This window comes from Callorhinus ursinus, unplaced genomic scaffold (genome assembly GCF_003265705.2).
Source record: "Callorhinus ursinus isolate GAN/ISIS: 27379988/994484 unplaced genomic scaffold, GSC_fseal_2.0 scaffold16, whole genome shotgun sequence".
NCBI lineage: Eukaryota > Metazoa > Chordata > Mammalia > Carnivora > Otariidae > Callorhinus > Callorhinus ursinus.
The window spans coordinates 40,189,485-40,206,652 of NW_027397078.1; the positions used below are offsets into that span (position 1 = coordinate 40,189,485).

The 17,168-nt window shown below is 42.2% G+C and overlaps 1 protein-coding gene across 2 annotated transcripts in view; it reads left to right on the top strand.

Moving 5' to 3' along the window:
* The window catches only part of LOC141374299 (uncharacterized), a 193,024-nt gene that overhangs the window by 155,167 nt on the left and 20,689 nt on the right, over nucleotides 1–17,168 (top strand). Inside the window, exon 5 of one of the 2 annotated variants that reach the window (XM_073902147.1) lies at nucleotides 8,347–9,010. In XM_073902147.1, coding sequence (XP_073758248.1) covers nucleotides 8,347–8,760 — 414 coding nt within the window. In that variant the 3' untranslated portion in view covers nucleotides 8,761–9,010. Of the gene's footprint in view, nucleotides 1–8,346; nucleotides 9,011–17,168 lie in introns of those variants that run through there. The other variant, XM_073902148.1, reaches the window with a different exon arrangement.

Consider the following 17,168-nt stretch of genomic DNA (forward strand, 5'->3'; position numbering starts at 1 on the left):
AATTGCCAAGGACCGTGATAGACAAAGCGTGCTTAAAAAGAAGCTGGAGGACTCAATTTCCATCCGTGGGTCCACAGAACGGTCCGCCAGTCCCCAGTAAAAAGGAATGACCTACCGACATGTGCTGCAACATTGGTGGTCTTGGACAACAGGCAGTGAGAAAAAGCCAATCACAGAAGACCACATGTTGTGGGACTCCATTTATATGAAACGTCTAGAGTAGGCAAGTCTTTAGAGACAATAAGTGCATTAGTGGTCACAAGGGCTGGAGCGGAGGGGTGGTGAGGAATCGCATGCAAAATGTACAGGCTGTCTTTCTGAGCTGATGAAAATATGCTAAAATTTATTGTGGTGGTTGCACAACTCTGTGGCTAGAAGAGAAACCATTGAATTGTGCGCTTTCAAATGGGTGAATTGCATGGCGTGGAATTATGTCTCAATAAAGCTGTTACTTGTGGAAATCAAAGAGTTCTATAGCTTGGACCATTTGTAACTTGAGTGAGTTCTCATAGTGTCAATTTATGTTTCTTCCTATATCCCAAAGTTCATGCTTAGCTGAATTCTGGGAAGTTGGATTCCTTTTGCTTCTTGAGGATAAGTGAATTAATTCCTGCCTGGATGTAGAGAAACATTTCATGTTTCAATGTATGGAGTTCTAATAAACACAATAAACTGACCCGTCAATCTGACGCATCGGAGCAACTGTTAATGCCGGGTGCTAAGCCGAGTGCTTTTGTTGATACCAAATAATTAAATGCACAAACAAAAGCATTCCCGTCAAGATGGCCTAGGCCGAGAGATACCTTTTTTTTTATTTGTTTTTTAATTTCTTGTCTAGTATATATTTGAATGCAGAAATTATAAATTCATGTGTGGTCAAATCAAGAATTCTGTGTAGTGCCTGGGGTTTCTATCTTGCTTCAAAGTTGTGTTCAGTTCAGCACTGTATTTCCTCTTCCTTTCTAGAATCTCTACCTCCATATTTAAATTTATATAAGGAATAAAATAAGCCCTTTAGATAAATAGGAATATCTATCCATCCATCTTGTCTATCAATCTACCTGTCTATCCATCATATCTATCTATCTATCTATCCATCCCGCCAATCTATCTACCTATTATCTATCTGCCAGTCCATCTATCCATCCATCTGTCCATCTATATCTGTCTGTCTTATCTATCATTTCTATATACACATAGATACTATTTAGAATTATAGATACATGGACACATATATGTCCATGTCCATACGCACCTCTTTCTCCCTCCCATGGCCACATCCCTCTCTCACAAATACTTGTTAAATGTGCTCTCTCTTCCTCGCTCATTGGGATATTCTCTTTGTCATACACTAAATTCCCCTCAGCATGTCAATCTATTTGAGGACCCTTTGTCCTGTTGATTGCTCAGTGATTATTGCTCTGCCAATACCAAGTGGCTCTGAAACATGTAGCTTTATAACACATCTGTGTATCTGGGGGGGCCGGTGCCTCCTCGCTCCTCTGAGACCCAGCTTTTCTCATGCTCAAAGAAACCCTGTTGGCATTTATATTGAGATTGCTTTCAATTTACAAATTAATTTAGGGAGATTGACATCTTTACAATACCGAGTCTCCCTCGCCAAGAAAAAAATAACACGTTTTTCCACTTATTTAATTCTTATTTAATATATGTCAATGATGTTTCAATGTTTTCTCTAAATATGTTTGTACATGGCTTGTTAAGTTAATTTTGAGGCGCTTTATTTTTTGCTTATTTGGTAATGTGAGTTATCTTTCTGTCAGCTTATTCTCTAACATGTTATTACTCATATGTGCGGCAATTATTGAATTTGTGTGTCAATTCCATAAACAGCTGTTTTACTTTAACGTCTTAATGTCTCCATTTTTATTTTTCCGGATCATTCCCTTAGGCTTTAGTTATAAAACTAAACTTTCTGAAGATAATAGGTATAAAAGGTATATATTTTATTTCTCCTATGTATTGCATTAGATAGTAATTCTAGAATAACATCAAGCATTGATATTCTGGGTCATCTTGAAGGCAAATAAAGAAAATCTCAAAGGCTCAAGGCAGAAAAGGTAACAAATGAAACATCAGGGAGGTGGTCAAGATCCAGAAAGAAACGAAGGAGAGCCAGTGTTTCTACACAAGAGAGAATTTTGACCCTCCACGGCTCCTTGGGGATTTCATAGGAGCACATCAACCTGAGATGAGCAAACTCCTGATGGCCCCCCAGGGAGCTGTGCCTGCATCTGCTGACCCATAACATGGTAGCACTTACTACGTTGACCCAGCCGCCTGGATGGCCTCTCTGGTAGCATGAACTCACCCTGGAACAAGATTGCAGAGATGCAGCTTTGGGAGGGCACAGCCCCCTCATTCCTCAATGGAGGGCATCAGCCTCCACTCTGCAGGAAAGGAGATACTGGTTCACTGTTACCTTCTATGACTAAGATTTTTTTTCTCTGTTCCTCCCTCAACTGTCCCACCTCCATGGGATCCCCACTCCTCATATAGGCTGTGAAAAACAGGTCCACCCCCTTATGAGAAGCCTCACAAGAAGAAGCTGATAGTCCATTTCCTTAGTTCTTAACAAAAACCCCTCAAATATACAAAATGTTCTAAATATAGTATAAAGGACTATTTTTATTTTCTGGAACTATTTCCGAGTAAACATGGTAACTTTGAGGCATCATTAATTCTGAGAATGCGCTAATGTTTTCTACAGAGCAGGAAACTCTTGCATCAAAATAAAGAGATTATCCTGGGGTCATTATGATGGTCTACTCTCCAGACCTTATTTAAGTTTGCCAATTATCCCAATCACATCCTTTAAAGTCAAAAATTACATTCTAGAATCACATGAGACATTGGATTGTGTCTTTCAATCTGGAGCTGCTCCTCAGATTTTCCCTTGACCTTTATAACCTTGATAATTTGGAAGTTCACAGGCTGGATATTTTGCAGAATGCCCCTCAAAGTGGGTTTGTTTTATTCTCTGTATGATTCCATTCAAGCTATGTGTCTTTGGCAGGAATATCTCCAGAAGTAATGATGTGTTTCTCTTTTGTTACTTATCTTGTGTTGAACAACATTTTTAGTGCCATTATCAATTTGTCCGTTCATTCAATGGCTTCTAATCCATTCAAACTGTCCCCAGAGTGCTAGCTCCTCCGAGTTAGCTTCTGTGTCTTCTGACATGATTTCATTATTTGGGCACTTCCTGACACAAGATATTCCTAACTCAGCTTGTAGTTTTTCTGATCCAGCCCTGGACTCTGCCATTTTTTTCTAAGGCACCCTTGTACCTCTTGATAAACAATGGTACCTAGAAGCCAAAATCTGGGTCCTTGGTGTGCTCATTACCATTGGACTGTCCTTGTTCCCAGACCCCCTTACTAAACAGAATGAGGGATACATGCACACATTTATATCTGTATTCATTTCTTTATGTCTCTGACTGTATCAAAAACTGGGAGTTCACACAAATATCTCGGATCCTATTTCCACACCACAGGCTTCATTCAAGCTTCTTCCATTCCTAATTTTATTTTATTTTATTTTTTTTTAAAGATTTTACTTATTTATTTGAGAGAGAGAATGAGATAGAGAGCATGAGAGGGGAGAGGGTCAGAGGGAGAAGCAGACTCCCTGCCGAACAGGGAGCCCGATGCGGGACTCGATCCCGGGACTCCAGGATCATGGCCTGAGCCGAAGGCAGTCGCTTAACCAACTGAGCCACCCAGGCGCCCCTTCCATTCCTAATTTTAACTCCCTTATCCAACCATGAGAACCTTGGCTCCCACTCTGACCTATGTACATGCTTATTTGTTCATCCCTCTTATATGTTTGCAATCTCCCGTAGCTGGTCTTGCTTCCACTCCCCGACACCAGTAGTGCCCCCCTCTCCTCCTCTGGACCTCAACATCCCACACCAGGTAGCCTTCCTATGTGGCCACTCCTCACACTGGCTCAGGCATCTTGGTCTGGACCACTGAGGCTCTCTCCCTGCCCTGGCATGAACATCTGTCATTCTCAGCCATACCCTATGGATTCAGGATGAACTGATTAAGAAAGGAGAAGGAAGAAAAGCTTGTGGACAAATTCCATGCTTCTCTAAGGCTGGGCTTACCTGTGAAGAAAATATTTAATTCTATTTTCCACAACAAAGGAACATTCATGCATTGGATTAGATAAAGTAACCCTGACTGATTAAATAAACCCCAAACTGTATAATGGTCCAAACACTACAGCAACCTTTCTTGCCTGATGTCCAAACGAGGCTATCTTGAGTCACATATGACTCTTCTCAAAGGAATGGTTCAAGCACAGTTCCTGTCCATTGTTTGGTGCCATAATTTTTCATAGCCAAGTTCTCAGGCTACCATGCTTGTCTTCATCCTGAGAAAGGAAAGAGAAGGAAGCATATCATTAGATGTTTAGGCAGCAGAAGTGAAAGTAGCCCCCATGAATTATGTTCACCTCCTAGAAGTCAGGACCTCACTGCAAGGTAAGCTGGATGCATATGCTCACAACGTATCCAAGGAAAGGAAAAAAAAAGGGACATGGCAGTTAACCACTTTCTGCCAGACAGGACATACCACAGTTCAAATGGAGATTAACATATGGGTACTACATAATGGAAAACTCATGATACTATCAAGGGAACAACCTTCTCTTATCAACGTGTGTGAGTGCAACTCTCCAAACATGTTCACCATTACCATGACTACTCCTTCAGCTTTGCCGTGTCCTCCAAGAAAGGGGGGCCATCTTTTTTCTAAACCATGTTCCGTGAGCAGACGTGACTCAATGTGACTGGTTCTGTGGAAATTGTCTTATATTATTAAACATAGAAGTTATATTTCCCCCCTCTGGTTTTTATTATGTCCCTGTTTACGGTGCACTGTAAGGAAGAACAGTGTAATAAACATGTTTTCACTCAACCATCTTTGGCCAGGAAGTTCAATAAATGCTTGTTGACACAAATATATAAACAAATTCATTTTGCAGAAACCCGAGGACTCATTAAAAAACAAAACTCTGAGAAGGGGAGATTCCTGGCACAAGACACATTTCTGGTAGCTTCCTCTCACTTGTTTATTGGAAGGAATCTCAGGGTTGAGTGATAAGAAAGATAACTCCTATGACCTTGTCCATTTTCTTGCTAATGCAGCTCCCAACGCATGTGATGCTGAAATCAGCATCATGTAGATGGTGTCAAATGTGTGAACTTTAAAAAGAAAAAAAAAATTGTAAATCATGACAGTGATCATATTTACCAAATATTCTAAAGTATGCTGATAGCTTCACTATCCTAGAGAAAAGGATTAATGGACGTTGTGCTCAAATTTGCTTTATTCTAAGTCCTTTGGTATCGCTTAGCAAATATTTCATTTTCCTAACATTAAGGAGATGATACCTGGCAGATCATTTTTTATCTGTAGCTCTCTCTGGCTGGTCAGGAAAAAAAATCAAAAACAAAAACAAACAAAACTAGAGTGGCAAAACCTCCCGTACATTTTAAAGTGAACTTGAGACTCTGGCATAACCAGAATTTGTCATTTGGTCTGTCAACATGGAAAATGTTAAGGGTCTGGCCAAAGGTCAGGATAAAGATGAAGAAAGATGAGGAACAGTGAGGAGAAAGACAGAGTTCACTGAGGTCACTCCTAAGCTGATATCAGGTGGACAGCATCTCTACCATGAGCGATGGAGGGGCCCAGACGTCACCCCCACAACTGCATTACTCCAGCACGGGCAGCTTGGGTCTGCCTGGTCGACCACGGGTGCTGCCTCCCTTCCCACGTCAGCTGATCCGTGACCCAAGTCATCACTAGCTTTGTTTCCAGACCTGCATAGGATCACCAAGTTCAAAAAGAAAACAATTTTAACGTTTTTACAATAAACGTTCTCCCTGTGTCTATTTAGTAATTATAAAGATGGGACTCTAGTGTAAAATCTAAGGAACGTTAAGAAATAGTGTCCTTGCTGTTTGTGGCCTAACAACCACTTACTGGAAAGATTGTAATTTACTCCATGTGAATTTAAAATGTTCGTGGCAGAGCAGAAGACTTCTCAGTTTGCACAGCATGATTCTTAGAGGGGGTGGTGTTGGAAGTGAGACGGGCAGCAATCCATGTAGGAAAGCAAGGCTTGGGAAGGAACATGAGTCTCAGTAGTGAAGGAAGAGAGGGAGTGTCGAATTTCCTCTGCCCTGCCCGGGCCTCGCCTTGCATGCTGCATGCTGCTAGAACCGAAATTCAGTGTCCTCAGACCTGTAGCAACCAGGAGGGACACAGAGCTGGGATGGGAGATGCGGGATGGGTGCGAGATGGATGGAAATCAGCTCTCTGAATCGAGGAAAGCTTTCAGGTTTCCCCCAAAGAGCGCAGCCCAAGCTGTACATGGAGGTGCAAAGTCTGGGTTTTCGAACCTAAATGATGAAACCAGATTCAGAGCAGCTCGGAGTAGAATCCCGGTGCAGATCATTGGTAGCTGGACAACCTGTCCCACCGTTCAGTTTCTTCATTTTCAAAGCAGGACTGCTGGAGTCTAGTTTACAAAGCACCTGTGACAATATTTGAAAAGCTGACCCCCACCAACAGCTCCAGAAGTAGGGGTACCTCCTCTGCCGACGTCCTGATTCAAAAACGCTGATTTGCCTGAGAGCTATTCTTACAGGGGACATCACATCATTTTGGAACACAAATTGGATCTTGAAACCAATCCTTGCAATGACGAGGCTCTGACTCTACACGCCTTCTGCAACCATCAGGCTTTTGTAGATCTTGCCTCACTCACAGGAGACGTTCTTAAATAATTAATGATGCAAGAGATTTGCTGAATGGTTATTGTTGAGAATGCTCTGAGATAATGTTTTCTGCAATGAAAACAGACTGGTGAGCAAGACATATTTGCCCTGCCTCTTTCTAGCTTAAAATAGACTGGGGGCGTTTTGGCTGGGGATCTAGAGAGTCCTCAGAAATACATTTGAGGAACACCTCACCCAGGGGGGCTGGGAACATCCCCTAGGACAAAAAATAGTGTGGAATCGGGGACGAAGGACTACAGGGGAGACAAGCAGGTGAATGAGTCAATGGTTGGGGTCAGGGAAGAACACCGGGATTATGATACCATTCTGCCATTTTAACGTTTGCAGTTCTCAGAGGGATGCTGGAAAGCATTCTTCGTGAACGCGGTGGAGTGACGGAGAGATACGCCATTAGAAACTTAGCACCCCAAGCTATGAAATGTAGTTTAGATTGCTTATGTGGGGGAAAAGAAAAAAAGAAGAAGTAACAGGCAAGGAAAGAGTAGGCTGAATGAAAAACAGGCAGAGCTGGGAGAGATTGTGTGGCATTCTGAAATGCTATCCCGAGACGAAGATCTGCTCTGTAGTCTGAAAAAAAACAGAGCAAAGCATGGGGGAAATCACCCCAGTAACATGGCAGCCAATTTGAGATGGTGGAATGAATACAAAAGAAGGGGACACAAATTATTTTTTCGCAAGTGGTTTTTTTTTTTAATGATGAGAGAATGTATTAGATTTCTCAGCCTTAAGGGTCCTCCAGAATCTTACTTTAAACTTCAAATAATCGTTGGGACTTGGGAAAATAAAGACCACTGGAGGGAAGGACAGTATTGAAACCATCATACAAAAAAATTTTCCCTAGCTGAGGAAATAATTGAGTTTGGTGACCCGGAGGGCTTGCCAAGAACTTCATGGAGAAGGAAAAGAATCACATACAGGCATTCGAGCAGGAAATACAAGTGACCTAAAAAGTGGAAGGAAAAAAAATAGATTATCCTCAGGGAGATTTCCACAACAAGTGCCATAAGATGATTTAAAAATAATGCGGAGCCTTTAAGGGAAACGGTCGAGGGAAGACATGTGTAGTCTTAGTTCATTTGTGAAAATAAAACAAAGTGAGTCATAGTGGAAAAGGATCAACAATGTAAATATCTCCTGTTGGCAAATGTTTAAATAGATCACATTGCATCAAGTCAATGGATTATTACGTAATTGTGAAAAGCATATACCAATTTAGAAAATATAATATGCTATATTAAGTGTTAAATAAAGTGGATATAAATACGATCACGAAACACAGACGATATACTTGAAAAAAGTGTGGGACGAAATGGAGACAAGTGTTAGTAATTATGTTTAGGGGGCTTTCCTATGATGCTATTTTGTCTCCTAATTATCTGAAACGCAAAGCTGTCTATATTTATCCTGTGCTCGTTTAACACAGAAAAACCAAACCTTAATATTTGATTTTTTTTATGTTTGATCATTTACTCAAATCAGCTTAAAAATAAAGATGATTTCCTTTCCAGGTGCTCACAGACCAGAAAGGAAACCGGACCCGGAGGTCAGGCTGTCAACAGGCTGAGTGCATGGAGGTCAGCAGCTCCTTCCCCATCTTTACTGCGTGGGCCCCTCTTGTTCTATCCTGTGTCTGCTCCTTGCTTCTGCGGGTACCGGCTCCTTTATTCCTCCTCCTGCTGTTTCGTGCCATGATGCCTCTGCTTCTTGTTCTCCTTCCTCACCGTCCTTCTGCGTTCCTGCAGACTCGGCTCGCCTTCTTTGAGGCCTCACCATCTAAGACTTATCTAGCTGAGATTTCTGGAAGGAGCATCTTACTGGCCTGCTTGATCCCTGTGCACCCCAGCCCACACCTGACGCGTCTAGCGTCTCCCCCTGGGGTCAGATGCTCTGCACGGGTCCAGTCCACAGTGTTCAGGGCATGAAAACAAGACTCTCCACAAACAGTCCTTCAACAGGGGACATAAACGGGGGCCGCGAATAAGACAGTCACCATAATTTGAAAATCAGTAGATAAAACCGTTGACCATTTCAATCATAGACATTTAGTTAACTGCTAGTACTCAGCATGAATCACCGTGCCACCATCTAAGGGACGGTGCGGAGGGGGCTGAAAACAAATCCTTGCTTCAAAGCACATCCAGTTCTTTTCTGCCACCTTGTTATAGTCCTTAAAACCAGTGCACACTTTCTTTTAAAAGAATCTGTTTATTAGATTCATGACTCGCTGAAAATAACCATAATCATACTCTTTACTGAGTCATGTGCCATGTGCTTATCACTCATTTAATAACTAACAATCTTCGGAGGCTAGCATTATTACTAATTCATGGCCAAGTCGTGGCTAGAAGTCAGGCTTGGTTAACTTCCAAAACATGGCCCCTCCGTGCTGTCCCCATGATAACGCATCATTGCACATAACACACACGTGGATATCAGAGACAGGCACAGACTAGACCCTCCTCAAGTTTCTGTGCACTCCTCATAATAGGAAATGAATTTGCTGATGCCTCTCCCAGAATTGTATGACTTGTGTTTACTGCCAAGACCAAGAGACCATGGAGCCTAACTGTGAGTAACAGGAGTGGGTAGAGCATTAATTAGCCATGCCCATCAACGTGGGCATAAATTCTTCTCCATCTCTTTGCCCACTCCTGTTTGTGCTCATAAAAAGGGGAGTGTGTCTTGTAAGCACATGTGGCTGGTCTACCAGCATACTATACTTTTCCAATAACTAAGATCATGCCCGATAAGGTCATGCTAACACAAAAAGCAAGGAACACAAAGTAGTACTTTAGGTGCATATCATCCACTGAAGAAAATGTCAATTAATGACCTGAACAAAAATTAGTGAAAAAAACAAGGTACTTGGAATGGGATTGAGCTTCCCAAGCACAGGGACAAGGCTAAGCTCCTGAGATTAAACCCAGTGCACCCGTATGCTGTAGGAAACGAGAAAATTATGCCAGTAATTCAGATGAAACCAAAATGTTTGCCAGCAATAGCAACATCACATTTTGACTGTGACATGTTTTATCTTGAATTAAGGAAAATAAAATACACAGTTGTGACGTTTTCTTCTACGTGTGACCAGGACCCATTGTAAAATGTTTTCTTTAATGAAGAGTGCAAGGTTCTGCCATGATAAAGAGCAGGAGGTTGAGAAAAGATCTCTGTTCTCATACCTTGTCTATCACTTACCAAAGTGCAAACTTGAGAGAGCTTAAGAAGCACACTGAGTCCAATCGTCTCTGTAGCAGCATCTGAAAAATAACACTGCCTTTGGTACTGCTAACCTGTCCACTTGCAGTAAAACAGAAAAAGAGTTTAATGAAAAAATGCCATCAGAGAAATTTAGAATAAAACAAGGGTGAGATACCACTACACAGGCACTACAATGGCCAAAGTCCAAAACACTGGCCACACCAAATGCCGGGGAGGACGGGAGCGACGGGAACTCTCATTCGCTGCGGGTGGGAACGGAAGAGGGTGCAGCCACTCCAGAGGTTTCTTCAAAAGTCAAACGCACTCTTCCACTATGATCCAGGAATGGCACTCCTCAGCATTTACCACAAAGAGCTGAAAACTTCTGTCCACACAAAAACCTGCACACGGATGCTATAGCAGCGTTATTCGTAAGTGCACGAACTTGGACACAACCAAGGCGTCCTCCAGTAAGTGAACAAATACACGGTGGTCCATCCAGACAATGGAATATTATTCACACTAAAAAGAAATGAGTTCTCAGGTCATGAAGAGACATGAAGGAAATTTAAATGCACACAACTAAATGAAAGAAGCCAATTTGAAAAGTCTCTATGGTCTATGATTCCAATTCTCTGACGTTCTGGAAAAGCCAAAACTGTGGAGACAGTAAAGAGATCAGTGGTTGCCAGGAGGTAGGGGGAGGGATGAGCAGGTAGAGCACAGAGGATTTTTAAGGCAGTGAAACTAGTCTGTATGGTATTTTAATGGTGAATACATGTCATTACACATTTGTCCAAAATCATACAAGATACACCACCAGTGGTGAGCATACGCCACCAAGAGGGAACCCTAATGTAAACTATGGATCTGGGCAATAATGATGTGCCAGTGTAGGTTCGTCAGTTATTAACGAATGTCCCACTCTGGTGGGTTGATGACGCGGCGAAGGCTGTGCATGTGTGGGTGCCTGGGGAAGTATATGAGAAACCTCTGCACCCCCTTCTCGATTTCACTATCAACTTCAAACAGTTCCAAAAAGTAAAATCTTTCAAAAACAGATTTAGGGTGACTTCTAGAAGTAACCACAATATAAAAGTTAGCTATAACTAATATGTCAAAGCACAACCATATCATGGTAGAAGAAGAGAAGGTGTGTGTCTGTTGCATATCTGAAGCCTGCACTATTACCGTGGTTCCTATCTAACTGAGATATTTACTGTGGAAAATAATCTCGCCGCAGGTCCCTGGAATACTGTAAAGCACCATGCAACTATCGGTCTTATTCCACTTTGTGCAGGTATTTTAATGGACCCTATTCCTTCAAGTACGACAGATTTTATTTTTGTCCTGAAAGTATTCACTGAGACTCCACAAGCACAATTCATGCCTGTTCCAAGCCATTGGCAATTACTTAAGAACAAACAAACAAAAACCTGAAAAGGTCCTAAGGAGGTTAATAATAATATAAATTCCACCAAGCGGAGGGAGATGCATTTAATTAGGAAGTCCCAATTTAAGCTGAGGGATTGCAGGTGCTTCTCACCACTACCACCACCCCCCTCCCCGCCCAGTATAAGCTTCCAGCCCACTGCCTATGGCTATGTCCTCCAGGGAAATTTCATACTCCCATCTTCTTTACTCACTACTTCAAAACTCAGGTGAACAAAGCCCACTCTCCTTTGCTCCCCATGCCTCCAAACAAAGCTGGTCTCTGTAGGATGACAGTCAAAATATCAAACAACCTCTTTTCCCTTCACATCTACTGAGGTGGTCAGAAGCTGCAAAGAATGTCACTTCCACTCTTACAAGGAGAAAGAGATGGGTTACCTACAGAAAACTGAACATGCCTTGAGCCCCCCCAATACGGACAAGACCCTCCAACAAGTGATGAGATACTGCAACTCTGTCACCTGTCTCAGCACGAGGGGGAGAGCCATCCTTCAACTTTGGCAAGTGTAGGCGAGGAAAAATCATTCTCCCTCTACCTTTCTAGGTTCTTGGCTGAGAACTCCCTGCAATGAAAGACAGAGGAACAGGACAAAGGTATGGTGGTTATGCAGATTTAAGCCGGTGTCTTCCCTGGTGATAGGAGTTTCTAGAGATTCAACCATCCTCGTCTTTCTGGCACAGAGAAGGAGACACCCTTACAAATGGAAATCTCCCTTATAAATGTAAAAAGGTAAATTCTACTGGATTTTCGGAGCTTTTCCTGTGCCTGTAGCTCCTCAAAAATAATCAGCCAAAGAAGCATTATGCCGAAGAGGCATATTGTGGCATATTTTGGTGTGCCAAATTCTCCCCTTCATCATGTTGGGGAGGAGGAATTTCCTCGGCCCTTCAAGGTCCTTCTATCTGGACTAAAAGTCGAATTGACATGAGACACATTAACAGGAGAAAAATCAAATTTAGTTTATACGTATAAGGAATCCACACAGATTTGGAAATTCCAAGGGCAGGCAGCAGGAGACTTATATGAGCCGAGCAGAGGGATAGGGTTCTGAGGATACAAAGGGGAACAAGACCGTTAGCAGGAAGGTCATAGGAGGTGTTTGGAAAACAAAGTTGCCCTAAGTTTCTTAGGTAAAGAGGAATGTCTCATTTATACCTCTTTTCTTGGCACAGGCTCTCCTTTCCAATGTAAATTTAGGCAGAAGTAAAGGGCTTTTCCTGAATCTGCTCGGTTTTGATTGCTTTTAACTCAAAATAATGTCCATGCCAAAGTGGCCCATCTTGAGGCAGCCTGCCATTGGCGCCTACAATAAGCAAGACAGAATCTGCTAAAATATTAACCAACTTTTATAGCTCAACCAAGGGCTAGCATGCCAATCTGGAATAATCCCAAACCCTCTAAAGTAAATGTTTGAAAGAGTTTGAAATGTAACGGATGCCCTAGTTAGCTCATCCATTCAGGTAATCTCTTCCTTCGTTGGCCTTCACCAGCCTATCTACAAGTCTCCAAACTACAGCAAACTGATAGCAATAATTCCTGTCCAAATCAATGCGAATTAGATCCAGTGGAATGCAATTGGTTTTCACCTTGCAGGTTTTGCCAGTGTGATATTCTCTTGATGAGTCAACTTTGCTAGGTTGCGTAGTGGGAAGCCAATACAAGAGTCGGTCAATTTTATATCCATTTCTAAATTTATTTCAGTGTTTTTTGTCAGGCAGTAAATGTGCAAACTGATTATGTATCTTACCTGTTCCCTCATTAATTAATCAGTTAACTAGAATATTTGGTACATGCTTATTTTATAGCTTACTGAGCATCATGGATTTACCTTTTTCTTTTTCTTTTTTTTTTTAAAGATTTTATTTATTTATTTGACAGAGAGAGAGCACAAGCAGGGGGAGCGACAGGCAGAGGGAGAAGTAGGCTCCCTGCTGACCACGGAGCCCGATGCAGGGCTCTATCCCAGGGCCCTGGGTTCATGACCTGAGTCTAAGGCAGACGCTTAACCGACTGAGCCACCCAGGCATCCACATTTTTATTTTTCCTATATGCTCAGGACCCCAGACACAAGGGGAGTCTGTACTTATTCATAAACCCTCAACTGGTCTTACTGTTTCTCATGAGAGAGGTTGGAAGCAGACTGGGACATGAGACAGAGCCCACCTCAGAGGTGCAGGTGTGACCGAGATGACCAACGCCTGCCTGGGGAAAAGCACAAAGACTCACAGGCTTCCCTAAATTCCCCACTCATAGCGAAAGAAATCTTAAACCTCTGACCAAAGGTACAGCAGATGACATCACCCCCAGGGCCCAGACACAGATGCTTTGAGGCTAGGTCAAGGGTAGCAGACAAACCCTCTAATCCTAGGCGAGGAGCAGAAAATCCTTTTGGACCCAAGATCCTATGCTGATGAGAAGCAGAGCTCTGCTATCTCCAGGAAAAGGGCATATGCTCCCTCCCACCCAAGACCAACTGTAGGTGCCAAGCCAAGGGAGGCCAGGGATGCTGAGAAAGTCCCACCTCCAAACCCTGGGAATACAAGAGCAGCCTCAATCTGGGACTAGATTAGGAAGACAGAACACCCCACCCCTTTCCCCCCAACGCTGCCCATCCTTGCCACCAGCTGCGCGTGGATTAACAAGCAACATCAATGCACTGCTGGAGAAATGAAGGAGCGTGAAGAACCCACTCTGTGGGGGTAAAGTGAGTAGGGCAATCCAAAAGCAGAAACCACAAGAAAACACTCTAGCCTCTTAGATACAGCCCTAAGCACATAGTAACAACCCCCCAACACCCACCCCCACACACACTGGACAAGTGTGAAGCCTGTGCTGTCCTGAAGAGCACCCAAACCCAGCTCCATTCGTTGCCAACACTACAGGGAGAAGTGCAATTTATTTCAGTTTTTACCAGGTCTTGCTCTTTTGCAGGCAACCCACTCTTAACAAGACCGCCCCCTCCCTTGCCAACCAACTTGGTTTTATGCTCTGCTCCCACCATCTTGAAATGCATGATAACTTTTGATCAAGGGGCTCTGCATTTTTATTTTGTATGGATCCCTGGATATGATGGAGCTGATGCTCTCCTCTACTATTCTCTCTGTGACTGTCAGCTTTCAACAAGTTAGACCATAACGTTCCATATTGTAATTCAGGAAATCCTCTTGTGTCTGCAGGACCCCTTCAAAAGGTTCTTGGGCCAAAACCCTGTTAATAATAATTCTCAGACACTGTTGCCTTTTTCCCTCTCTCATTCCCTCACTGGTTTGCAGGAAAGTTTTCCAGAGACTACATGACATGTGATATTATAACAGATTGAATGCAGAAGCCAATATGAGAATCCAGCTGTCTTTTATCAAGCTCACTAGGGAGATTTGCACAGATACAAAACAATGAGACCCTAATCACTATTTTTTTTTAAAGAAATACAGTCATTTTTAATAAAAGATGTTATTTATATTAGCATGCAAAGGGCTTCTTGTATCATACATCAATTTAATATAATAATAAGTAAATACTTCAAATATTTCTCGGTTTTCATTTCTACTCTGCTAAATAGTGAATAAATGTAACCCAGATTAAAAAATGTTCATTGAGGTCCTGAATCCTTTTTTAAAAGGCAGAGTGGTTCCCAGATTTAAAAAAAAAAAATTGGAAAACTGTTGAGTTAAAACATGTTGCCTCCTCCCTGCTCCCTAAAATAACAATTTCAGAAAGGTTAAATGTGCTCAGTGAGCTGATTTGTGTTGACGTGAGATTCTAATGATGAACCCTGACCCAACCTTGAGGAAGACCCGTTGCCCTTCTTTGCTATGGACACTCCATCACTTCTAAACCTCAGAGACACAAATGCCACGTTGTAGAGCTTTTGGAATATTTAACTGTTTCTCTTCTGTTTTTAGAAAAGGCAGCTAAGGATGATAACGCATCAAGAGAAAAGACTAAGTGAACTGAAATGTGTCTATACTGAGGGAAAGGGGGCAGGATTTAGTGTATGTGTGTGTATACAGGTGCGTGCATATACCTGTCTAATAAATAAGAAGATAATTACAGGTACAGGATTGGTAAAATATATGACATTACTACTTTTCACTGAGTATTACTGAGTGCAATTAATACTCCTTTATGCAAAGATGTCCCTGGTCAAGTGGCTCTAGGTGACTTTTCTCTACAAGGACGTCCTATACTTTAATGTGCACATGAATGTGCACATGGTGGTGGCGGGCAGAGGGGGCTGGGTCTAGCACATCTTGCTCTCAGAGAGCAAGTTTAGGATGGGGTTGAGCTTCTGCATTTTTGAGCAAGCTACCAGACAGTGCTGCTGCAGCCCCACAGGCCAGGCTTTGAGCATCAAGGAGATGAACACAACCGTGTGGGTCTCTGGTGCCTGTGGTCTTCCTGGACTCCCAGGAAGAGAAAGTGGGGTGGATGAGCACCTAGCAGCTGTATGACCCACACAGATACTTGCACAGTCATATTTATTTGGGGCTTAGGTGCGTTAGGTATATTTATCTTGGAAAGGACATTTTGCCTAAGTTGTAAAACCTTCTGCATTTTCATGTCGGTACTTAAGGAAAATAGAGTACAATCTCGTTATACTAGATATTACAAGGCCTGCCTCACAGGAATTCCATAAAATTTTCCATTTTGTCCAGAAAATTTCCTCTAAAAAAGTCCATGTTTCATCTCAGTGCCAAGAACTAGGGTTTTAGGTGTCTGCAAAGCAAAATAAACAAGCCCAAATGAATCTGAATGGCCACATGAGAAAATTGTTTTAATCCGTGTTTGTATGACTGATTAAAACATGGCTCTATTTTATAAAACATAAAAATTAAATATGGATGGTCTCTGAAGAGAGCCGTTTACATCTAATTTTTAAAAATAAACCTTTAAATGATTTACATTTTATTTTCCTATCTAAGCACCAAAAGATTTGATTAAAATTTTATGTACTTTGCTATCTACCGCTTTATGCAATTACTATCCCCTTGGATGGTTTTCTTTTTATTATTCTTTAAAGAAAAACTGCAAAGATAGTACATGGATAAAGTTGAAGGATTTTACAACCAGGCAATTTTCTCGGTTTTACAACGCTTACACTTTCACAAAATTTTGAGTCAGAAAATCCAAAGTTGGGTTCCGAAGGAGGAATATTCAGTGGTAGGGCAGGTGCTGCCCATTTCTGACAACTGCAGTGGAGCACATATAGGAATACACACAAAGCACATGCACACTTGCGGTTAAATGAACGGCCTTTGAGCTGCTGACACCGTGAAGGACTTCTACAGTTTCCTGACATATTTACTGTAATGTAGGACCCTCGTAGCCAACGATGCCAGGACAGAGTGTACTAGTTCTGCATCGATATGAGGTTATTACAGAACCTGTTTTAAATCAAATGGGATGAGCAACCATATGACTTGAGATCCTTCGGTTGCCACTAAGCTTGGCACGGATGTATGTGTGCCATGAAGATAGTGCTTTAGTGGAGATACTGAACATAGCAAAGCCTTTGGGTATTCAGCACCTCAGCCTCATGGCAGAAAACCTACTGGCCTTGCAAAGATACAATGCAGTTTTCCAAATCCTGAGCTAGAAAAATGGCATTGCAAAGTCTGTGGAACTGGAGCGGACTGATTTTCTCCTTCAGTTGAAGGGTTTTCTTTACCTAAGGGT